Raw genomic sequence first — 15666 nt, forward strand, 5'->3', positions numbered from 1 at the left:
CAGCACATTTTTTAAACCTAGAGCCCTTGCAGTTTACTGAAAGTAAGGCAGAGTAATGAATCATAATAAAAATATGTAAAAATATAAAAAATAGTAAAATATTTTATATTATATTTATATATTATATTATAAATATTAAAAATAGTAAAATATTTATATTATAATTATATATTATGTAGCACTACTCCCTTAGAAGCTGCTGGTGACAGGTTCCCCTGGGTTACCCATAGCAACAACACAATCGTTTAGCGACTTTGAAGTGCTTGGCTCAGTCAAGAAACAGTCTAGGGCAGTGATGGTGAACCATGGCACCCCAGATGTTTTGGAACTACATTTCCCATGATGCTCAACTACAGTTGAGCATCAAGGGAAATGTAGTTCCAAAACATCTGGGGTGTTTTGTTGAGCATCAAGGGAAATGTAGTTCCAAAACATCTGGGGTGCCAAGGTTCACCATCACTGGTCTAGGGGTTTGGTTTTTTTGTAGTTTTATTTGAGAACTTGGATATGAGAAGGGAATGAGTGGGATACTCCAACTTGTATAACCTATGCACAGTTTGCTGGGACGACTAGATATTGCTGATTGCGGCAAGGCCGCTGCTTCACCTTGTCACTAGCGATGAAGAAGTATTTCATTAACTGCTTTAGATAAGCTGTACTGTACAGCAGAACACTCTTCAGGGCCCTTCCTGGCACCCCCTTTGTTCCTATTCTTCTTTCTAAATGGCACCCCCTTTACTGTAATACTCTCCGTGTGAGCTAGCTCCTTGATCCCTTGACTTCACTGGAGTGGTCCCCCTTCCTGGGCAGACACCTAGGCAAATCTCTTGGTACTCACGGAAACTTTTTTTTTCCGAGAGACTCTGCCAGCAACTCCACTGTCAGCTCCACTGGATCTTCTGCAGCTCCGTTCCACACCTGGTTCACTAGGCCGACCGCCTAAGACCACCTTCCACACAGTCTGCAGGAGGAGAGACAGCCGTCCACCTCCTCCTGGGACTCTGCTTCCCGCCAAAGACGCCCTGTCAGGATGCATTGCAAGAATGCCCTCCCACTGGGACTCCCATAAAAGCTAATGTGTTACTGGCTGGGTTTCCTCCACTGTCCAACAAGCTCCCTCATTGGATACAGTGGGGACACTCCCTGCGACCCAGTGAATCACACCTGGAGACATGCAACAGGCAACCTAACAGATCAGGCTCCCCTGATAAGCAAGGAGCAATAGATGCTTTTTCCTAGCACCTACCTAGGAGGGTGCTACATCTATATTATTTTATAAATGTTAAAATATTTGATATTATAATTATATATTATATCATATTAGAAATATTTTATATTATAATTATATGTGCTATTATAACTATTACAAATAGTATAATGTTTTATATTTTGATAAATAAATTAATATTTTATTAGTATATTTAAAAATAAAAATATGTACAGTATATCGCCTAGTGTACTACTCCACCAGTTTATTCTGACTGATTGCCTGCCGGAATGTATCTGTTCTAAGGAAAAGCAAAGTTGCACCTAACTTGCACTATTAAACATAAAGTTTTTTTTTGTTTTTTTTTTTTTATAAATTAAACAGTTCACAGTATCATATATTTTTATTCTTTTCTTTTCATAATATACATAATTTAAAATAAACTAGAGGCTTGACATATTAAAAAAAAAAAAAAAAACCTTTCTTGATCACATTCCCACTGGCGTTGAATCTTTGTGATTTCAGCATGTCTGATAGTGCTGAAATCTACAGGAAAAACCATTCTATACATAGAAAAGCCTACACCGCCATCTAGAGTCTATTTAGTAATGGTGCAGGCTGCACACAATATTTTTTTTGCACAGTATTAACCACTTAAGCCCCGGAAGATTTTTCCTGACCAGGGGGTATTTTGCGATTCGGCACTGCGTGACTTTAACGGACAATTGCGTGGTTGTGCGACGCCGTACCTAAACGAATTTGACGTCCTTTTTTTCCCACAAACAGAGCTTTCTTTTGGTGGTATTTGATCACCTGTGCGATTTTTTGATCATGCGCTATAAACAAAAAAAGAGCGTCAATTTTGCAAAAATAACAATATTTTTCACATTTATTTATATGAAATTCCCCCCCAAAAAATGTAAAAATCTAAATTTTTTTAACATTTTTGGCCAATTTGTTTTATGCTACATATGTTTGGTAAAAAAAAATTGCAAAAAGCGTATTTTGATTGGTTTGCGCAAAAGTTATTGCGTTTACTAACTAAGGGAAAGATTTATGTAATTTTTGTTGTTTTTTTTTTTAACGCGTAATGGCGGCGATCTGCAATTTTTTTTGCGGTACTGCAACATTGCGGCGGACAGATCGGACCCTTGACTGACATTTTTGACACTTTTGGGGTTACCAGTGACATTTCTACAGTAATCAGTGCTATAAATATGCACTGTTACTGCAAAAATTACACTGGTAGTGAAGGGGTTAACTTTATTTGAGAGGGAGGGGCTGTGTGTGTCCCTAGGGGCGTGATTCTTACTGTGATTGGCTGTGGCTTGAGCTGTAGGAACAATGATCAACGGTCCTACATAGTAGAACCGTATGATCAGTTTTTCTACACAGGGGAGAATGACAGGCGGCTTGTTTACATTAGCCGCCTGACTTTCTCCCTCTGCAGCGACGATCACAGAGTGACCGGCGGACATTGGGTCCGCCGGTCACACACGCGGGGGGGGTCCGTGACCGCGCGGGAGCGGGAGCGTGCTCGCTCCCCAGAGCCTCACAGGCTAGTGACGTATATATACGGCAAGTGGTTAAAGCAGAACTTAACTCTCTCAATAAACATGAACTATTTTTACTCCTTATGCTACTAGCATTAGTAAATAGACAGGAAAGGATATTTTATTTACTTGTTTTAAACTTTTTTTGCATTTCTTCAGTTACTTCCTAGTTTCCAGGCCTTGGCCAACCTGATGACATACATCCCAGGAGTCTTCGGGGGGGGGGGGGGTGTTCTCAGCTAAGCACACCCTCCTGTCTGCATGCCTAAGATAAGGACTGATGGATTCCAGGAAGTATATGCTACATGAATCATCTGCCCTTACTTAAGATGGCCACGGTCAGAAATGCTAAGGGGTGTTTTTCAAAGTGATTTCCTAATAAAATAAAGTATGGAGACATGGAGCGATGGGGGAGATTACTTTGAATATTAAAAAATAATTAAATACAGTTTTTGGTTTGTGGTGCTCAGATATGGTGAAGTTACACTTTAGGTTAAATTTGTGGCTTTGCTGCTTTTCTCTACCTCTCCCGTCCAGTAATAGAATGTGTTTTTTTTTTTTTTTTTTTTCAATATATTTTCAGTAAAAGAAGAGAAACTCCATATACTGACAGACTGCAGCACTACATCAGTTCAAGAGGTGAGTCCTAAATTGAATTTCTCTCTTTGGAAGTGTTCTACAAGTTTTGGATAGGATCTGCCAGTGAAGCTTTGTCTCTGTATAATGCCCCTTGTAGGGCATCCTGGACAACAGCATCATAAATCCATTTTCTTCAATAATATCCTTTGACTTATGTAGATGTAATCCCTAATAGGATGAAAATTCATTGGCCAAAGCACTGTGTATAATACAAAATGTACTTTTTCACTTTTTTTCCATCCTTTGTTGCATCTCAGTGTCGCTGATCTCCTGCAGCCCCTTGGCGCCCACTTCCTGCGTGTACTCTAATTATAGCTTCATGGCATTTCTCAGGGCGGGTTTCCTGGTGGTGACAACAGTGGACCAAGTCTGAGTAATGTGTATTTCTCCTCCATCTGACAGGGTGACAACGCAGGAGCTCAAATGGGAGATAGGGAAAAGGTGTTGTCACCCTATAACAGGAAATGGATGAACAAAGACTTTCATGGCAGGAGCACCACTGATTCGTTTACCCACTTCTCCCAGATGGATGTCATATGACGTCATGTACTTTGAATGGAGATATCTGAATGATAGGTGCAGCTACAGGCATCATCCAGATATCTTTTTTTTTTTTTCACCAATTCCCTACAGTGTGAAAGCCATCTTAGTGGCTGTTTAGCCGCTTTATTGCTTTTACAGGTGGCGGGAGGGGACTCTCCTTCTCCCGCTGCCCTCTGGTGCTTCTCTGGGCTCTCCCGATTGATCAGGGAGCTGGAGGACGGATCCAGCGGTGGTGACGGTGTACCATAGAGCTGGCCGTGAATCACATGGTCCCTGGTCATCTCTATGACCATCGGAGGCCAGAAGCGATGTCATGATGTCACTTCCGACTCTGGCAGATGTAAACACGGGTATTTTTTATTTCTTTTTTGCTGGAAAGCCTGAGATCTATTTTTTTTTTTTTTTGGGGGGGGGGGGGGGGATTTTAGACTTTTTCAGCATATAAGAGAGATGTAAGGACTTACCGTAAAGAGAACCTGTCATACCCTATTTTATTACAAGGGATGTGTATATCCCTTGTAATAGGAAATAAAATTATATAAAAAATTAAAGAAAAAGTGTAAAAAATAAATAAATTAAAATTTTGCTGGAAAGCCTGAGATCTATTCTTTTTTTTTTTTTTTTTTGAGGGGGGGGGGTGTTTAGGCTCTTTTTTTTTAGCTGTGAGGACTTATAGACCCCCAGATATCTCCTTAAAGAGAACCTGTCATGTCCCATTTTTTTACAAGGGATGTGTACATCCCTTGTGATAAGAAAAAAAATTGTGATCAAAAAATAAAAAATGAAAGGGGAAAGTGTACAAAAAATTTAAATTTTGCTGAAAAGCCTGCGTTAGATTTATTTATTTATTTTTTCTGGGGGGGGGGGGGATTTTAGGCTTTTTCAGCATAGAAGAGAGATGTAAGGACTTATAGACCATAGATATCTCCGTAAAAAGGACCTGTCATATCCTATTTTGTTACAAGGGATGTGTGTACATCCCTTGTAATAGGAAAAAAGATTGTGATCAAAAAATAAAAAAAATTAAAGGGAAAGTGTAAAAATATAAATAAAAAAAAACAATTTTTTCTGAAAAGCCTGGGATCGATTTATTTTATTTTATTTTTTTTTTTTTGGGGGGGGGTGTAATTTAGGCTTTTTCAGCATAGAAGAGAGATGTAAGGACTTATAGACCATAGATATCTCTGAAAAGAGGACCTGTCATATCCTATTTTGTTACAAGGGATGTGCATATCCCTTGTAATAGGAAAAAAAACTGTGATCAAAAAATAAAAAAATAAAGGGAAAGTGTAAAAAAAAAAAAAAAAATGTTTTTCTGAAAAGCCTGAGATCGGGGGGGGGGGGGGGGGGGAGGTTTAGGCTTTTTCAGCATAGAAGAGAGATGTTAGGACTAATAGACCCCAGATATCTCCGTAAAGAGGACCTGTCATACCCCTTTTTTTTTTTTTTAACAAGGGATGTATTCATCCCTTGTAACAGGAAAAAAAAGTGTGATCAAAAAATAAAAATGAAAGGGAAAGTGTAAAAATAAAAAAATAAAATTTAAACAATAATGATAATAAAAAAAATGCAGCTTTCAAACCACACATGTGATGTATAGCTGCAATTGTTAGAGCAAAAACAATATTTCTAACACTAGTAACTTTAAACTGATAACCTGTAAAAAAAATGTAAAGTGTTGCCTATGGAGATTTTTATGACAAAAGGGTGCAGTGCCAATTAAAATAATGAAGTCCAGTTGGAACAAAAAAGTGCATACATTTAGACACGTGATGTTTAGAAGGAATCCCCACACCAGAGCCAGAAACACTCGTCACCATCGTGAGGGAGAAAGCAATCCTGCTTACCAGATCACATTGACCCTCTAAGTTATAGAGAGGTCAGTAAAGACACAGGGAAAGCCAAAATACAACCATTCAGTTGCTGGGCCAGATATACACTATGTCCCCCACAATAGTTCCAAGGCCAAAAAACAACTCCACACTTGATCTTTAATAAGCTCCCAATCTAGAAGCAGTAGGCAGGACCAATAGCTTAACCTCTGGAATACAGAGACACTAAAATAGTGTAGTAGTTCTTAAAATAAAATCTATTTATTTAAAAAAGATGCACTCACATTTTGTTGAAAGCATAAAAGTCATCAAATCAGAAGTCATCAAATCCCAACTTACGCGTTTGGTCACAAATACACGTCATCAGAGGTGTGTCGACTGATCGCAAGCACCCTTTAAAAAACACCCAGCCCGGAAATGACCGGTCAGGGAAATGAAAAACAATCTTGCGCTTTATGATGCGCTCCAAACAAAGGAAGCGGAAATACATCACTAGCTTGGGTTTCTCCATGCACTCCTAAGCAAGGAAAGCAGATAAAACCATCATGGTTAGCGATACCACTCCATACAAGAACGACAAGGAGTGGTTAACATCAAATAATGACACTAACAATGTATTCTAATTAAAAAGAAGAAATGATGAATATCCATATGGACCCTAAAATAGATTCCATTAGTAGCTCCACATCCAATATGGGCCACAAAATTCAAATAAATCAAATAATGAGACACATACTGAAGCGCCATCTAGTGGACTCTGAACAACATTACATCTCAACATCATCACATATGTATACAAAGACACAATCATTTCATACCTAAATAAAAATTTATTGGAGCTATGGAACAACCAACAGCTCCAATAACTCAATGTGAATAACTCAATGTGAATAAAAAATTACAAAATAGCAACAATTAAAAGACAAAAATCAACTGTTATTCACAAAACAATTGATGTACCAATCAATATTTAAACCGGAAGGTGTGTAACATTTGAGTTCATAAATCCAGCGGGTCTCAAGTCTTGAGATCTCCCGCCGGACGTGGCTCCCTCTCCAATGTGGGGAAAAACGGTCTACACCCATAATTATGGTGCCATCTGGCTTTTTGTTATGATACCGTGCATAATGCTTAGATACACTAAGTCCGGCAGACAAAGGTGTAGGCATTGTGTTAGATAAGTCAGCCTATCTGTTAGAGATGAATAGAATTTTATCTGACCATAAAACTTATATCTCTTTACCATCTAACACCACTTCGAGGTTTAAAAAATATCTGGTTAAGCTTATTGATCAGGGCTACCAGGATAAGATCTATACCAAGAAATAAAGGTTTTTTTTGGCTCCTGTGGTCCCAAGGGCTCCGGTAATCTATTATCTCCCGAAGGTCCACAAGGATCCAGTCAACCCCCCCGGTTGTCCCATCATCAGTGGACAGGATTCAGTGACTTCTAGGGTGGGTTAATATATTGATGAATACCTTCAACCCTTGGTAACACAGACCCCATTATACTTACGTGATTTCACCCAGGTATTGAAACTACTTGAGGGAGTGAAATGGAAGGATGGTTATGTTTTGGCTACTGCTGACGTATGCTCTTTGTATACCATAATTTTCCATAGACATGGCTATGAAGCAGTGGACACCTTTCTGGAACGTGATTCTGGTTTGGCGCTGGCTCAGCGTACGTTCATCTTGCGCTTGTTATCTTTTTCCATGGAACACAATTATTTTTGGTTCAGCAGGTTCTTTTATGTGCAAAATAGGAGAGAAGCTATGGGCGCAAAAGGTGCGCCCAGCATAACAAACCTTTTTATGGCCAAGTGGGAGGAGGATGTTGTCTATAATGTTTGAAGACCGGAACTCCTCCTCTGGTATAGGTATATAGACAACATCCTCCTCTTTGGGATGGCAATGTGCAGTCTTTAAATGACTATATTGCAAAGCTAAATGACAACTGTTTAGGCATTAAATTGCAACACGAGGCTAGTAGTAAACGGATTATTTTTCTGGATCTCAACATAGAGGTCAGGGATGGTGTTCATGTTACCACCACTTACTTTAAGGAGACCGACCGTAATAGTTTTATCAGCCAAGACAGTTGCCATCATCTATCGTGGCTTAAGTCGGTGCACAATGTCTCTCTCCCAAATCCCCCTTCCTAACAGAAATCCACCCTCCTAAGACAAATTCCCCTCTTAAATCATCCCTTCTAGCACAACCTCCCCAAAATCCCCACCGTGCCCAGGGCAACCACTCCTACTGCCCACCGCTTATTCCAGCCCGGGTGCCAGGGCTAGTGCTGGTGGGAACCTGCAGGAGTTGCTGGGTCCAGGTGCCATTTCCAGATGACGCTGGGACTTAAAGTGGAACTTCACTCTCTCAATCAACATGGACTATTTTTAATCCAAATGCTGCTAGTATTAGTAAATAGATAGGAAATATCATATGTACTTGCTTTAAACATTTTTGTTACATTTCTTCAGTTAGTTCCTGGTTTCCATGCCTAGGCAAATGATGTCATACATCCCAGAAGTCTTCAGGAGAGAAGGGAGGGTTCTCAGCTCAGCCTATGCCTGAGCTAAGGGCAAATGGATTCCAAGTAAATGTTACATGAATCATCTGCCCTTACTCAAGATGGCCATGACCAGAAATGCTAGGGGGGTGTTTTTCAAAATGATTTCTCAGCAAAATAATGGAGCATGGAGACCTGGATGGATGGGGGAGATTGCTTTGAATAATACAAATGAACTAAATAGCATTTTTGATTTGTGGTGTTGAAAGGGGATATGATATTAATGTTCAAATACCTTACTGGTGACCTTAGCATAGGGAACAAACTTTTCAGAGAAAGGGAATTCAATGAAACACGGGGCCACTCACTAAAACTAGAAGAAATGCGGTTTAACCTTAAACTGCGTTAGGGGTTCTTTACTGTCAGAGCGGTAAGGATGTGGAATTCTCTTCCACAAGCAGTGGTATCAGCAGGGAGCATCGATAGTTTCAAAAAACTATTAGATGGGCACCTTAAAGGTCACAGCATACAGGGGTATACAATGTACGGTTAACAGCAAACACACACATCATAGGTAGAACTGGATGGACTGTGTTTTTTCAACCTCGCAAACTATGTAACTATGTTTTCAGATGCACTAGAGTTCCACTTTAACCACTTTAAGACCGGAAGGATTTGCCCCCTTCCTGACCAGGCCCTATTTTGCGATTCGGCACTGCGTTATTTTAAGGGACAATTGGGTGGTCATGCGACGCTGTACCCAAATAAAATTGCTGTCCTTTTTTTCCCCACAAAAAGAGCTTTCTTTTGGTGGTATTTGATCACCTGTGCGATTTTTATTTTTTGCGCTATAAACAAAAAAAGAGCGACAATTTTGAAAAAAAAAAAAAAAAAAAACAATCTTTTTCACATTCTGCTATATGACATTCTCAAAAAGAAAATGTAAAAAATCTAAATTTTTTTAACATTTTAGGCCAATTTGTTTTCTGCTACATATTTTTAGTTAAAAAAAATTGCAATAAGCGTATTTTGATTGGTTTGGAAAAATGTATGTCATCTTTATTGTTTGTTTTTTTTTTTACTATTAATGGCGGGGATCTGCGATTTTTAGTGGGACTGCGACATTATGTTGGACAGATCGAACCCCATACTGACATTTTTGACACTTTTGGGGGGACCAGTGACATTACTACAGTAACCAGTGCTAAAATTATGCACTGCATATGCAATCGGAGCCGCCTGCCCTGTGCATCGGCTTCACTGCTGCCGAGTGGGGTCGGGCACGCTCATCCCCTAGCTGCAGGCGCGTGACCGATGTATACCTACGTCGTTTTGCACAGGAGGGGCTGCCTGACGCAGTATAATTGCGGCGGGCGGTCCTTAACCGGTTAAGTGGTTACGTTTTGGGTAAAGTGGGGAAGGGTTTTTTTTTTTTTGGTCTTTCATTCCTTTGGGGAGATTTGCCCTCGCTTCCTGCCCCTGTGACACCAGTAAAAGAAATAGGAGTGGTTGTCACTGTAACAGGAAGGCGCAGGTAGCAATAAAAGCATTGTCTGAAGTTCATACTCCATCCTGCTCTACTAAAAAATTGTTTTTATTTATTTTTATTCTTTTTTAAATCTTTGCAGTAATGCCAGTACATCTAGCAAAGATCACTGACCACCCTCATATCTAAGGAATGAATCTAGCACCCAACAAGTACTCCTTTCCTCCTAACCATTAGTTGATGTATGAGCTCTTACACAGAAAGCCTGATTTTAATTTTCAGCTGATGTGAGGCACTTCTACAATATAAGGAGAGGTGAAATAGTGAATTAACATTTTATATTCTGGGTTTTGTTCTTTTTGCCTTAAGGTTTAGGAGTGAAGTATTACATTGATCCTTCCACATATGAGGACCCCGCCGAGGCTGTGCGAGAGTTCGCTCGAGAAATCGATGTCTCCTTTGTAAAGATTGAAGAGGTGACGGGGACAGGTATGAGGCATGCTAATGTGGTTTCTCAGTATTTTTGAGAGCTAGCCGGTGCTAGCTGGGAAGGTCACTAACTGACTGACACTGACATCACCAGTGACACTAATACAGTGATCAGTGCTAATACTGTACACTGTCACTGTACTAATGACACTGGCAGGGAAGGGGATAAAATCTAGGGGCAATCAAAGAGTTAACTGTGTGCCTAACAATGTGTATTGTGTGTTTTTATAAATATATGTGGCTGTTTTTTCTTCCTGCTTTGCAGGGAGAAGAAACAACCACATTACTAATCTATATACAGAGTCATGTGTTGTTTGTAAACACAGAGCTCTGTGCTGTGATTGGACACAGCCATTCAGCAGGCTGGGACCTGCAGCCAACCATGTGCTGTAGTAAATCCCAGCACAGAAAGGGTGGGGCATGCACCAGGGGCGTAATTGCAGGGGTTGCAACTGCAACCAGGCCCCATGCTCCAGTCCTGTGCAGCTCCCCTGTACACCTGGATAGGAGGGGGGGGGGCAGCATGTAGAGAAATCACTGTCCTCCTTTTTTCTCCTGTAGCTGCAGGAGGGAAATGGAGGAGATTGGTCCCTATGTATACTGCCCCCGCCACTACTCCTATCCAGTTCACTTTGTATTCTGCAGTCTCTTTGCCCCTATGTGCTTCCCTGCCCCCCCCCTACTGTGCTGCCCCCCCCACTGTGCTCCCTCCCCTCTCCTGCCAGCTGCTGCAGGGGATGTGTCACAATAGAGAACCAGGAAGGGGTCGGTAAATATGTAATTTACCAGCTCCTTCCTTTTCTGAATGGACAGAGTCATAGTCAGTGACATTGTAAAAAAATAAAATAAAATGATAAAAAATAATACAATTAAAATACCAAAAAATAAAACTACTGACACCAGTGGGTGAACTTCCAGGATCATAAAGGTCACACTTGCGACCCGGCCCTGGCATTCTACCACCGTGGGGAGGCCCCAAGATGGCAGGAAGGGGGCCCACTGCAGAACTTGTGAAAGGGCCCCGCAACAAGAGTTAAGGGCCCCAGGATCAGTGGGAAGAGCCCCAGGCTTGAAGGGAAGGGCCCCTGGCTAGGGGTCAGGGGGGCCCTTCATGGTTTCTTGCACTGGGCCATGAAGGTTCTAGTTATGCCTCTGGCGCGCACGTGCCTTTTTCCCAGAAGAGCCAGATCAAGTACGTGTAAGTTAACTCAGCCTAGCTGAGGCACTCGCAGTAGATGTACCGCACCGCAGGCGGTCCCTAAGTGGTTAATATAATAAAGAGTAGAGTTATGAAATAGGTTACCCACCTTTCCTCCAATTGGAGGAGATGACGGGAAAATGAGGGGATTTTTAAGTGCCCAACAAGTTATATGATACTTTCTAATGCTACAATAATCCACAAATAAATAAAAACGTAATCAATTTATTAATACGTCAATTGTTAAAAGTCATTTAAATAGCAGTAACATTGCTACAAACATATATCCTCAACCTGAGTTAACGGGATCCGCAAGTACAAATACACGTGCAAAAGGATCTGGTACAACGCGTTTCGCCCAATTGTAAGGCTTCTTCGGGATCCATGTGTTTGATGGTAAATACGATCAAAAAGAATAAAAAATACGATCCAAAGTCTGCTTCAACAGAGTATAAACCTAGCCGAGACACAAATAAAGCATCTAATCTGTGAAATATTTTAAAACCAAATAAAGATGGGTCAGTGAATAACCACCATCCCTCAGGAATAAATGACCAAGGGGTTAATCCCAGTGGTGGGATTCAAAAATTTTAGTAACCAGTTCCGACTTTCCCAGCAGAATGACCAGCGTGCCCCCTTTCAATGCAAAGTGACCAGCGTGCCCCCTTTCAATGCACAGTGACCAGTGTGCCCCCTTTTAATGCAGAATGACCAGCGTGCCCCCTTTCAATGCACAGTTTCCAGCGTGCCCCCCTTTCAATGCAGAGAGACCAGCATGCCCCACTTTCAATGCACAGTGACCAGCGCTGCGTGCCCCCCCTTTCAATGCACAGTGACCAGCGTGCCCCCCTTTCAATGTCGAGAGACCAGCATGCCCCCCAATCATTGCAGAGTGCCACAGCATTGCCCCCAATCATTGCAGAGTGCCACAGCATTGCCCCCAATCATTGCAGAGTGCCCCAGCATTGTCCCCAATCATTGCAAAGTGCCCACAGCATTGCCCCCAATCATTGCAGAGTGCCCACAGCATTGTCCCCAATCGTTGCAGAATGCCCACAGCATTGCCCGGAATCATTGCAGAGTGCCCACAGCATTGCCCGGAATCATTGCAGAGTGCCCACAGCATTGCCCGGAATCATTGCAGAGTGCCAGCGTTCCCCTTGCGAGACCTGTTTACTTACCTCACGGACGGTCATCACGGCAGCTTCTCTTCAGTCCCGGCTCCCCGCGTCTCCTCAGTCCTCCCGCTTCCTCGGCCAATGGCACGGCGTTTGCCTTTCGGCCAATCAGGAACCGGGAGGACCCGCTCCCTGATTGGCCAGGAGGAGGATCCTTGTGACAATAGCAAATTTTCATTCGCTATTGTCACAGAATGGGCGGGCTCGGCCTCGGGGCGCACTGCTCTGCTGCTCCCCGGCCGCCAGCTTAGAGGGAACAGCCGGTTCTGCGAACTTGCAGAAAGTTAGCAACCGATTCCATAGAACCGGTGCGAACCGGCTGAATCCCACCACTGGTTAATCCCATACATTACCCTAGGCAGTCCAAAGCAGTGTAGAGAACCCACAAAATGGATCTCCAGACATACAATATCCAAAATCTTCTTTTTTTCCCCTTTCCTTCTCTTTCCCTCTCCTTCACCTTACATTAACCGTCAAATCTCAGATATCGGGGGGAGAAACAGATCCCCAATATCCGTGAAAGCAAAGGATGCACCTCCAGGCGCTATATCAATCTCCAAACACGCCAGCCACAACAAACGAATAATAAATATAATAAAGAGTAGATACATTTATAAAGTCTTACAGATACAACCAGCACTTTGAGGGTAACCATAATGCTCATACACTTGCACTGGGGTATGGGACTATACACCTTATTGAGATTTTTTAAATTCATGAATTGGGACTTAATATTTGATTATAGGATTTTAATATTGATTTTTCAACTCACTAATTTATTATGTTGGTATATTTTTATGAAATGTAAATTTGCATTTATTTCACATTTCTGCACTTTATGAATTGAGATTTTTATCATTAACCACTTCCTCACCGCTGGATGTTATATGACGTCCAGGGCCTTAAGTGGGGATATCTGATTGATGGGTGCAGCTGCAGGCATCATTCAGATATCATGTTTTTTTAGCCGGCGATTCCCTTCACCATAAAAACAAGCATAGCGGTGCTTCTAGGAATCGGCCGCCTACAGAAGTACACCATAGAGACTGCCGAGGACCAGATTGTCCCCGGAAGTCTCTATGACTCTTGGAGGCCTAGGTGCAACGTGATGATGCGTTTTATTTTTGGCTTTCCAGCCTGTAGGAGAGATCTGAGGTCTTGACCCCAGATCTCTCCATAAAGTGGACCTGTCATGCACTTTTCCTATTACAAGGGATGTTTACATTCCTTGTAATAGGAATAAAATTTATAAAAAATAAAAAAAATGAAAGGGAAAAAAGTGTAAAAATAAAAAAAGAATAAACATAAAAAAAAAATTAAAGTGCCCCTGTCCCCGCCTGCTCGCACACAGAATCGAACACATGCGTACGTCACGGCCACATATGTAAACGGTATGAATCCATACATGTGAGGTATCGCTGGGAACATAGAGCGAGAGCAACAATTCTAGCCCAAGATCTCCTCTGTAACTCTAAACTGGTAACCTGTAAAAAATGTTAAAGTGTTGCCTATAGAGATTTTTAAGTACCGATGTTTGACATCATTCCACGAGTGTGCACAATTTTAAAGCATGACATGTTGGGTATCTATTTACTCGGCCTAACATTATCTTTCACAATATACAAAAAAATTAGGCTAACTTTAGCGACTTTTTATTTTATTCATAAAACAGTTTCCCCCCCCCCCCAAAGAAAACGTGTTTGAAAATGTTCTGCCCAAATACTGTATGACATTAAAAGTTGCAATAACCGCCATTTTATTCCCTAGAGTCTCTGCTAAAAAAAAAAAAAAAAATATATATATATATATATATATATATATATATATATATACTGTTTGGGGGTTCCGAATAATTTTCTAGCAAAAAATAAATAAATAAATAGTTTTGTAGGAGCGGAGTGCCAGAAATGGCCCGGTATGGAAGTGGTTAATTTCTATTAGAGTTTTATGCACATTAAGTAGGGTATATTTTCTGTGATGTTGTATTAATTTAGCGCCACACTATTTGATTTATTTATGCACAAATTTGATATCACAGACCTGGGTGTAGGCTGCTTTTACAGGTATGTGTTAAAATCTTCCCCCAGCGCAGAATTATTTTTGGTTTTTTATAATGCTGATGCAGCCCACAATTAAATAAAGTTTGACACCCCTGCTTTAGTGTATCTCAAGCAAAAAGTTTTCTTTAATATACGATAGCCTTCAGAAGGGTTAAAGCTCAGCACTAGTAAGAATAAAACACAGCTATACTCGCCTTCTTTGAGGCGCTGTCTCTTGTGGACATACCGCTCTTAGGTCCAGCATCGGTTGTTGTCCGGGGTAAATGATGCTGGATGCTATTCAGTGCACTTTCTGGGAGTCAAGGCTATCATGAACATATCTAATGTGTTACTGAGGCACCATTAGAAATAACGGGGCCCCATACAGCCTACCTGACAGGCACCCCTACCAAAGTCTCCTTATAGATGTAAGTTATGCACTTGGGGACTAAGAATATGCATGCAGCATACATACTAGGTAGATTAGAACTGGGGGAATCTATAGCGGAGAAGGATCTGGGTGTTCTGGTAGATCCTAAGCTTAAAGCGGAGTTCCACCCTAAAAATACACTTTCCCCTTCCGCTTGCTCTAAATTACCTGAAAAAGAATTGGATAATTAAATATTTTTTTTTTTTTATTCACCTACCTTGTTTTTAAAAAAAATATACTCACCTTACTTCCTCTTCCTCCCTCTGCGGCTGTGGCCCGCGCCGTCACTTCCTGCTTGCGTTGACTCCTGGGAGATGAGCGTCATCGCACCCAGGAGTCAATGCGCCTGCACCGGCACCGCCGCTCGTCAGTTCAAGGGCAGGCGCGACATTCCCTGCTAAACAGCTTCTGGGACATGTTGAGTATATATTTACGCTACGTAACATCATCTTTCCCATTATACAAACAAATTGGGGTGAATCTGTTTTGTTTTTAAATTCATTAAAGTGTATTTTTTCCCCCAAAGAATTGCGTTTGCAAAACCGCTGCACAAATAC

General features: G+C 41.3%; 1 protein-coding gene across 1 annotated transcript in view; it reads left to right on the plus strand.

Moving 5' to 3' along the window:
* LOC309562560 (ephrin type-B receptor 5-like) overlaps positions 1–15666 on the plus strand; it is a 128052-nt gene that overhangs the window by 93592 nt on the left and 18794 nt on the right. Inside the window, exons 9-10 of the mRNA XM_082266809.1 lie at positions 3344–3399; positions 10145–10264. Of these exons, the coding sequence (XP_082122935.1) occupies positions 3344–3399; positions 10145–10264 (176 nt within the window). The remainder of the gene's footprint in view (positions 1–3343; positions 3400–10144; positions 10265–15666) is intronic.

This window comes from Pelophylax lessonae (genome assembly GCF_965119305.1).
Source record: "Pelophylax lessonae genome assembly, chromosome: 9".
In the NCBI taxonomy this organism is placed as follows: Eukaryota; Metazoa; Chordata; class Amphibia; order Anura; family Ranidae; genus Pelophylax; species Pelophylax lessonae.